Here is a 9889-nt window from a genome sequence, read left to right as displayed (position 1 = left end):
ACAAAGAAACATAAAGACTGTTTCAATCCTTCATTGTAATTATTATAATTAATAATCTTGCGATTAGAACTAAATTAAACTTTTGGGATTCTGAAATGCATTTTCATTATCAAATAAACAATCAAATAATTTAATTGATGATAAAAGTACCATATAAAAGTCCGTCATAATACAGTCTGTCGATTCTGGTACCATTCACATCAACAATCGATGTATTAGGGGTATCAAAAAGTTCTGTCGTTTTTTTTTATTAGTGACTTTTGCTTCGCTTTTGAATAAGTTAAACTTATTCAATTGACTCAATAATTTTAGGTATATAAGAACATTAATATTAGTGCATTTAGGCCAAATTTCGACTCGATCGGAGTTAATTAACTATAATAAATTAGCTGCCCAATACACTACTTGATAAAGAAGCAATTTTAAGGTCCCAGAATTTATTGATTTTTTTTATGAAAAAATTGAAATTAAAATCAAAATTCAACATCAATCGAAAGCTCGAGGTCCACATAATCACTCAGCAAAATTTGAAACATCTAATCATTATCATTATTAAATCATCGAAATTGGTAGCTCAAAAAAACTCATTTTTTTTGACTATTTTCTATGGGATTTTTCAATGGGATTTCACTAAAATTTCAAAAAAAGTCCAAAAAAAACTTTCTATGGGAATTCAATGTTATACGAATTTTTACTTATAATTAGATATTTTAATAATGATGATGATAAGAAGTTGCAAATTTTGTCGAGTGATTATGTGAACCTCGAGCTTTCGATTGATGTTGATTTTTGATTTTAATTTCAATTTTTTCATAAAAAAAATCAATAAATTCTGGGACCTTAAAATTGCATCTGCAACTAGCCCATCTTGATTAGCTAATTATTTATAGTTAATTAACTCCGATCGTCTCAAAAAATGGTATGAATGCACTTATATTAATGTTCTTGTATACCTAAAATTATTGAGTCGATTGAATAATCAAAACTAATTCAAAATTGAAGCTAAATAATAAGAGAAAAAAACGACAGAACTTTTTGATACCCCTAATACATTTAAGTCTGAAACAATATCGACATTCACAAAGTAAACAGTTTCACATTGTTAGTAAAGCTTTTTTTGAACCTTTTCGCATCATTATTCCCTGAGCTATTTTCAATGTATCCAATCTGAACCAATCGGCCTCATTAAAATGGCTTAATACTCGTAAAGTTTAAATCATATATTTATTACTGTATCTCAATACTGTATTTAATTTACTTTCAACATTTTGTCATCATTGAGTGAATCATTTTTTAAGATGAACCAGCTTCAAGCTGTTATTGGAAAACACTAGATGGCAGCACAAAATTAACCAGAAATTTACCGGTAACTGGGTTAATTACCAGAAAATGCAAGAGACAAAAGACAATAGTATTTTGATGGCATATTTTTTCACTTTTGGAGTTCTCTTGATTTAAATTAATCAAGTTTTGATATTGAATTTTATCTATGTCTATTTTTGATCGTGAATCAGTAAATTTGTAAAATTAGCTTTTCAATTTATAATGTTTAAGCTTGAATAAAATTTTCATTGATAATATTAATACCTGTTTGCGTCAAAACAAGTTTAACCAAATCTTTCTTCTGTAATTTTTCGTGTGAATTATGCTGCTTACATTTTGCAACATCATGTTATTAACATGAATTCAATTGTGATTACCACTCATAAGTGTAAAATCAAAGTAATGTTTCAATATTTTCCTCATGGTTTGCCAAACATGAGAGAATAAGACACCAAAAAAGCAGGACAATAAAATGGACGAGGAAATATGAGCAAAAACTTTTGTTGTCATAAGTATTAATAACCAGGAAAGAAGGTTTTGGTAGCTGTCAATTTAATCTTTCAATGTTTCTTACACAGTTGGATATTTTAAATTTTATGACCAGTGTTTATTGCAAAGAGTAAGGTTGAAGGGACTGCAATCAAACGAAAATTCAAATTCAAACTTATACTCAATGGATTATCCCGTTTGAAGACTTTTCAGTTGAAGTCAGCTATAAACAATAAAATTTTGACTTTTTATGAACATTTCTCAATTTTCTTTGATTTCCCTATCAAGCGTCCTCCAGTGGGTATAAGCTTAACTTTCGTTTATCCTTTGGACTGCTGTTTCTTTTAACTCTTTTACTCCATGCTTTATTGATTATTGCTCAGACAAGGTACAATCGATTAAAAATTAGGAGAATCGTCGAATCTTTTTCCTTTAAACTGTACTTTTAGCGTTAATTGTTTAACAAGATAAGCTTAACTGTTTATATTACTGTCATTTCACAAAAATTATGCGATTTCTCCTCAATTTTTAATCGATTGTGCCTTGCCTTGTTATCTCTGAAGCTCACGATGATTGTTTCAAAGATTGCGACCAAAGCACTGCATTGAAGAACCTGTTTTTCCCATTCATATTTTAATCGACTGTTGTAAAAGTTTTCAATACAATAAGATTCATCATTAGACGAAAGTGTTTCAAAGTGTAAAGTATCAATAATAAGCCATTATCAAATGTCTACGTTATCTTCAAATCTACCCTTTTTCATTCCATGGGAATCATCTTCTTGGATCCAATGGCAATCCCAAAATTGGACTTTTGTTTACGCGCTAATAATATTATACCTGTTATCAGTTCGATTAGGAGCCGCTTACATGACAGCAAGTTCACCTTTTGATCTAAGGAAACAGTTAGTTCGCTGGAATCTTGGATTAGCTATTTTTTCAATCCTTGGTGCACGAGTAACTGTTGTTGAGATGATAAGTGTTTTATCAAATCAAGGATTATACAAGGCTGTCTGTGACAATACTTTTGTTGACAATGAACAAGTCCTTTTCTGGAATTGGCTTTGGACTTGGTCTAAACTAATTGAATTTGGTGACACGGCTTTCCTTGTCCTACGTAAAAAACCTTTAACCTTTCTTCATGTTTACCATCATGCACTGACTGCTTTGTGGGCCTTCTTCTTTTGGCACAGTGGATTACCCATAAGTCGTTGGACCATTTCCATGAATTTTTTTGTTCACAGTTTCATGTACACTTACTTCGCCCTTGCTGCTTATGGAGTCAAAATACCAAAGCCTGTTGCTCTTTTCGTGACCATCATCCAAATATTGCAAATGCTTATTGGCTGTGCTGTTAGTAATTTCTTGCTTTATGCTCGGATAACTGGAATATCATGTAAAATGGATCTTATTCATGATATTTGCGTCAACCTTACTTACATCTCTTATGCTATCCTTTTTATTCACATGTTTTACAGCAAATATTTGAAAAAAGCAAAGTCTATTGACTCTAAAAACAAATAACTTCAGAAGCAATCATTTTATCACTTGTATTGGGCGAATTTTATTTTTGTTTGTAAAACAAGACAAATGTAGTTCATTGAATTCAATTTTAAAACAATTTTTAAATAAAATTAATTGAACCATGAGTCAAATGATGATATTAATTATGAAAACGTAAACTCCAAGTTTCTTTGGATTAACATAAACTGATTAGTTGATGTTCAATATTCAATGAAACAATTATCATTCATGATTATAATTTCGATTCAAATTGACGACAGCGATTAATTAATCAAACAGTTCGTTGAAAAATTTCAATTGAAAAAATTGTTGGCAATTTGAATGAGAAAATGAATAAGCAGCACAAAAAAGAAACAAAACAAATGGAAAAAATATCAATGTAAATTCATTTTCCTTTTCCTCTCGTTTCTTTGGTCTTTGCTCTTTACGTAAATTGATTATTGTCATTATTTTGGATGGATTTTCAATGTTTATCAAATCTGTTCATGAAATTGAAGCCAACCTCAATAAGCCGAACCAATCGACATCGAGTCACCAGTTTCCACCCGATTATCGGCCAGATTTTCCTGATCATCAAGTGAACCCCAATTCCTAACATTGGTAGCAACTCTGTTTGATTCTGGATCCAAGGAACTGTGTTTGATTCCGTAAATAAAATAAATGATAAAACCAAAGGTCATCCAAACAATTAACCGAAGCCAGGTCAAGGGTTGAAGGTTTGTCATTAGGGTGGCATTGAAGACGATGGAAAGGGTTGGCACGAAGGGAACGAAGGGCACTTTGTAACGTAATGATGATGTATTTTGCTCATGAAGAGCAATAATAGCAAAGGATAATGCCAAGATGATGGCTAAGATAGCAATAACTCCCAGCCAAAGTTTATTATTCTCAGAAGCCTGTAATGCAGGTAAAGAATGGAAATATTAATAAAATTGAGAATATTTTCTTTTCTCTGGAAACTTTCTTCTATTCATCAAACACTCAACTATTTCATATAAACCAATAAATCAATTTAGGCTTGAAAGTGTTCATTCATGAAATCATAAACAAGTTAGATTAGCATTTAAGGAATCAAATTTTCAGAGCAATTGAATTCACCAATGATTCAGAGCAACTTTACAAACATTATTATTCAATATTAATAAACTTGAATGTAAGCTTTAAAAGCTGAGAAGATTTTGTGTGAAAATAAATTCTTACATATTTTGATCATTTTGAAAATGACTAGAGATTTTTATGAATTTTTTCAGTCAATCAGTTCATTTCTTGAGCCTTACGAGTGTTCAAGTTAAATAGCTTAAAAGATTTGACAGAAAATAAAAAACTTAAAGAAATGTTTCAACTGTGAAGTGAATTCATAAATGGATTGTTAACTTTTGTCATTTAAAACTGATTGATTAGAAAGTCAATGATTTAACAATTGAATGTGATTACCGTCTATTGAAATTAACAAACATTCGGGTTATCCCATTAAAGATGATTAATTTGGTGAAGCGATGTAAACATTATTTTCAAACTGTCTGAATAACATGTTAAAGCTTTTTAGAATCATTGGATTTATCATGAAAATTTAATACTCTGTTAGTTGGTAATAAGGAGAAGAAAGATGAAGATGGCGAAAATGAAGAAAGGAAAAAAGGTTCAGTCTCAGGGGATAAATTGATCTAACATCGATTTTCGTCTTTTCTTCTCTTTATTTGAAAAGATTGAGGAAAACAGTTTATTCAGTTTGTTGGACAGACGAAGATGAAATATGAAAAGGATTTTGTTGTCAGTTCAACAGGGAAAGGTTGCTGTCAAAAGGTTTACATTTTTTGTTGGTTGTTGCTCAAAATAAAAGGTAAATCATATGAAATGATGTGAAACATGAAATGAACAAAAAATGATTTCTCTTCACATCAACCTTTTGCTTGGATGAAGGATAACTGTTGAACTTAAATTGTTTATTCTCTCAACACAATCAATCAAAATGAGTGACAATTCAATCAGCTAAAGGGTTACATACCTTGATTAAAAGTGGTCCAAGAGCACAGAGAAGAAATATTACCTTGACCATTATGAAGACGCAAATTGTGGGCATCGAGCGAGGAGCATAACGGAGAAGTCGTAATCTTGAAAAGTAACCTCGAATCGATTGGAGTAAACCCGATGAATTGGTTGAACTACTGATGGAATCACCTCGTTTTGAGAAGATGGATGAAGATAGAAAATGATCATCATTAATTGATCTTCGAGGTGATTCGGTGGACAGTTCATTGAGCTCTTGTTGATCATCTAAATCACAAGTTAATTGTTGATGAATTGGTTCCATTGGTTGATATCTGAGAAAGTGAACAAGAAAAGGAGAAATAAATCATTTTTTGTTTCTCAATTAATCAGTCCTTCGATTCATCAATCATGGATAGTTTGGTGAAATGCTCATACATTCATTTATAAATAAGTTAGAGTATATAAACATTTGTCAATATCAAACAACCAAACAATTGAACAGATTGAATCTTTAACTGTTGACATTTTTATCTGGTTTAAATTATTTGAAACCCATTCTTGCTTCAGGTTAAATTGTGATTCTATTGACATAACAATAAGAAAAGTCATAAAAAGCTGCAATTACTTGAATAGTTCAAGAATCCTGCTTTTCAATCAACCAAAGATTTTTGTAAAATCTGGTGTTGTCCATAAAACACCAGAATTTCCAATGTTATTAGCCTAAATTACGTTCAATTAAATCATTTATTGCATTTGTCAAAGTTATCATGATTTTGCAAAACATGAAAGACAATTATTACACAATGTAATGTAATTGATCTAACTCCTGGAGTTTAATGAATTACCTCTAAGTAGCTAACTAATAATCATTTTGACTCTGAAAATTAGATTTGCAATGATTTCGATGATCGAACCAAAGTTTATATGTTCTTATAATAAAATATAAGATTGTAAATGAAGCCTTCATCTTAACATTATTGTAACATATGTAATTGATTGGTTAGCAAATGATTAATGATCTTACCTAACAATGATCACTGATGCACTGACCACAAGGTAAGCCAGTAAAGTACCTATGGACATCATCTCAACTAAGGTATTTATATCCAAAAAAAGTGCTAAAACGGCTCCGATAGATGCAAAAAAGTACATTGCATACAAAGGAATTTGAGTTTTTTCGTTAACCTTTGACATCCATGAAAACAATAGACCATCATCAGCCATTGCGTATACAATTCTGGTTAGAGCATACATTGTACCCACCAGAACAGTGATCATACCACAAGAAGCACCAATGATGACAAGGATCTTTGCCCAACCAGCACCAACACGTCCTAATGCATCGGGTAAACCTGATTCGTCATTGATTTCATTGAAGGGAATCATTAAGGTAAGAACAGCGGAAACACCAACATAAGCCAAAGTAGCAAAAGCCATTGAGATCATTGTTGCTATTGGAATCGATTTTTGTGGGTCTTTAGCTTCTTCACCTGAAGTTGCAATCGAATCGAATCCAATGAATGCATAAAAACACGATGCCGAAGCAGCGAAAACACCTTTCCATCCGAATGGCATGAAACCAGCATCAGGTAAGGACCAGTTTTGTTTATCTGCAAAGTAACCACCAACCAGAATAATCACCAATATAATGACAATATTAACCAGGGAAAAGACATTGTTCAAGTAAGATGTAGTTCTGACTCCACAAGTAAGGAAGCTAACAAATATGGTTACAATGGCAGCAGCAAACAGGTCAATGTGTTGAGAGATTAAATTCAATCCAATGTAACCCGAAATCATCGATAAAGTATATTCACGAATGATGCCACCAAGAAGTGAGTCAATATAAGCAGAACAAGCTCTAAGAAAAGGAAAGAGAAGAAACCAGAAAAACCCAAATTAAGAGGTAAACATTTATCTTCATCAATCCAGAAAATCCTTCCATTCTTTACCAACTGACATTTAATCTGATTAATTCTGACATATGTTTATGCTTGATAAATATCATTGATTCTTGATTTAGTTTGTAATATTAATAGCCTTACCTGCTAACCACAGCAACTCCAATCAGGTTCTCCATGACCATATTCCAGCCCACTGTGAAGGCCCAAAATTCACCCAAAACCAGATAAGTATAGGAATAAGCTGATCCAGCTCGAGGAAAGCGAACACTGAATTCAGCATAACAAAGAGCGGCTAAGAGCGATGCAAATCCAGATATGATATAAGCCACTACAATTGCTGGTCCAACAACCTTCTTGGCGATGGGAGCTGTCAATACATAGACGCCTGAACCAACCATATGACCAATACCGAGGAGTGTTATGTCGAAGGTTGATAGACATCTGTTCAATTGAGTCTCAAGCATATCAGAGGAACCAGATATTTGCTTGGTTCGACGGAGTTTGGACCAAGTTTCCTTGAACCAAAGATTGGAGCTCATTGTTAATCTAGTCAGTCCACTGACCGACATCTTAGATTATATAAAGATTAACAGGAGAACGCAGAAATCGTTTTTTCCTTCAAAAATCCAATTCCAACTTAAGTCCAGTTCAAACTAAAAACCATTGATTTTAAAACGCTTAGAACAATTAGAATCCAAAAATGTTAAATTGGATAATCACAACACAATTGAATGCAATTTGGAATCTGCAGCATCATCTATTGGCAATTATACTTCTTGATCACTGAAATGCACTTAAACAAAGGGAATGATAAACAATGAAAAGCCAATTCCATCAGAAGAATATTTATATTCGGTAAAGAAGGGATTGATTAACACCAGAACCAATCTTAATGTTTTCCTTCACTCAATGAACAAGTAATTATTCAGCCACATTTCTCAGTATTTGGTAACAAAACTGTCTAATAACAAAAAACAGCTATAATAATACAATAGTCATGTGTACAGTCAGAGTAACCACTATGGAAACCAGGTTCATTTCAGATTCTGGTTATTCAGTCAACATTATCAACTCTGTTATCATCATCAGTTTCATCAACTGCTTAAAAGTCATGCTCAAAACCTGATTATCAAGAGATATTTGGTAATGGATTTAACAAGAAAAATGGTTTCTCGGTTAAAACAACTTCCATAACATGAGACCAGAAAAAAAAGGATAAAAATGTGTTCCAATAATAGTCGAGTTCTGGTCACAATTTTATTTCCAAATTAAAATCACTTTACTCAATAAAAGAGTTTACAAATTCAATATTGAAAATACATTCAACTGGGAGTTTTATTAGGCTCATTGTACTAAAACTATTTAATTTTCACAGCAGTTCGTTCTGTATTTAATTAACATTAATTGCTCTTAAAATGACAAAAAAAATTTAAAACTATTTGACAGAAACAATAAAAGTCATTATTGTTTTCCGTTCTGACAAAACTGTATAATGGATCGAGTAACCTCTTTATAAATACTGTTTTTCAATCCATATTGATCATGCTGATGGTTTATGGCTCATCTTTTTTGTCAGAAAAGATTGTAAATTTTAATTCTGTTGATAAATTTTCATGCCAATTTGCATGGCTTGAGAATGTTACTCACTTTGTTTGCGAAATGAAAAGAAGCACCAAATTAAGCGATAAAAAGCACTACAATACATTTTATGCTTACCGTGAAGTCGTGCATAATAATGTAGGCAATTCAAGTCTGATTAATCAATGCATCTGTCTTTATTAAATTCCCAAGTCTGTGACTTTCAGTTTAATAACATTAAAGTTCACCGTCAAAGATTTCCTTATGGGTTTTAAGGATAAAATCAAGTGAAATGAAGAGATCTTTATTCAATGATTGATGGATTTCTATCAATTTTATATTTTAGTAAATCAATATTGATCTATAACAATAATCATTTTGAATAGATTGAATTACTTTTTGAGCCTAATTGAATTAGAGTTAATCAAATTATCCTTTCTATTCCGATATGCATCACACTTTTTCTTGTAACATTTGATGGAACATTAAATATAAAATTAGCTGAATACAATTTGATGAGTTCTTTACCTTTTCATTCGGTTTCTGAAGTAATAAATTCTAAGATTAATGCAATTGTTACGAAAAGAAACAATTAACACAATTGTACACATTATTGATTCACAAACTGACACAAATGGGTAGAAACGGGTAGAAATGCATTTGTTTCAAATTTTCACTCTGTTGCCTTGTAAGGATCTGGAAACTGAAGTCATTAGTGCTGTTGAAAGAATCTTCGATGGACAGTTTTCTAGAAAATTGAGGTTTAAGTCTAGAAAGTTTAAACCTCGAACGCCTTTTGTACAGTTATGTAAGCATATATTTCCATTAAACTCATATTCTTGATTTTGAACATTGGCTTTAAAACTTTGAGCCTCGATATTTCGAGATTGGCATAACCTAAGGTCACTATTCTTTCACCAGATTAATTCCTTACTAATTAATATTTCAATGCAATTTATTAGATTTCGATTGGCAAATTCGGCACATGATATTTGGGTTGTAAATGTGCAAGTAACAACTTATTCAGCAAACTAAACTCATATTAACACATATCTTGGTTAATAAAGCAACTTTCTGGTTAAA

At 31.6% G+C, this 9889-nt stretch overlaps 1 protein-coding gene and 1 pseudogene across 4 annotated transcripts; one reads left to right on the top strand and one right to left on the bottom strand.

Moving 5' to 3' along the window:
• Positions 1-1753: 1753 nt before the first annotated feature.
• LOC107369181 (very long chain fatty acid elongase 6 pseudogene) lies at positions 1754-3460 on the top strand (annotated as a pseudogene). 3 transcript variants are annotated; one of them, XR_016199650.1, is made up of 2 exons: positions 1754-1863; positions 2376-2515. The product of XR_016199650.1 is annotated as a very long chain fatty acid elongase 6 pseudogene, transcript variant X3 (transcript). The 3 variants fall into 3 exon arrangements; XR_016199648.1 differs by lacking the exon at positions 1754-1863 and adding an exon at positions 1933-2200 and having other exon boundaries at positions 2376-3460; XR_016199649.1 differs by lacking the exon at positions 1754-1863 and adding an exon at positions 1936-2200 and having other exon boundaries at positions 2397-3460.
• On the bottom strand, positions 3351-8277 carry LOC107369180 (cationic amino acid transporter 4-like). Its single transcript, XM_015937109.3, has 4 exons — positions 7370-8277; positions 6349-7185; positions 5341-5656; positions 3351-4231 (listed from the first exon to the last, which is right to left on the bottom strand). The coding sequence occupies exons 1-4, from the start codon at positions 7795-7797 to the stop codon at positions 3839-3841; spliced, it is 1974 nt and encodes a 657-aa protein (XP_015792595.1). The 5' UTR covers positions 7798-8277; the 3' UTR covers positions 3351-3838.
• Positions 8278-9889: the final 1612 nt, after the last annotated feature.

The sequence above is a fragment of the Tetranychus urticae genome, chromosome 3, assembly GCF_039701765.1.
Source record: "Tetranychus urticae isolate SD_2017Ah chromosome 3, NJAU_TeUrti_SD_1.0, whole genome shotgun sequence".
In the NCBI taxonomy this organism is placed as follows: Eukaryota; Metazoa; Arthropoda; class Arachnida; order Trombidiformes; family Tetranychidae; genus Tetranychus; species Tetranychus urticae.
Note: the sequence above shows the minus strand (reverse complement) of the source record. Positions and strands in the feature narration are given on the sequence as shown.

What these genes read in the sequence shown, in the direction of transcription:
- LOC107369180 (XM_015937109.3), bottom strand. Translation starts at nt 7,797, where the DNA reads ATGTCGGTCAGTGGACTGACTAGATTAACAATGAGCTCCAATCTTTGG. An exon ending in GCATCAGTGATCATTGTTAG is followed by an intron (nt 5,657 to 6,348) that starts GTAAGATCATTA and finishes TCACTTTCTCAG; the next exon opens with ATATCAACCAATGGAACCAA. An exon ending in TTGGACCACTTTTAATCAAG is followed by an intron (nt 4,232 to 5,340) that starts GTATGTAACCCT and finishes CCTGCATTACAG; the next exon opens with GCTTCTGAGAATAATAAACT.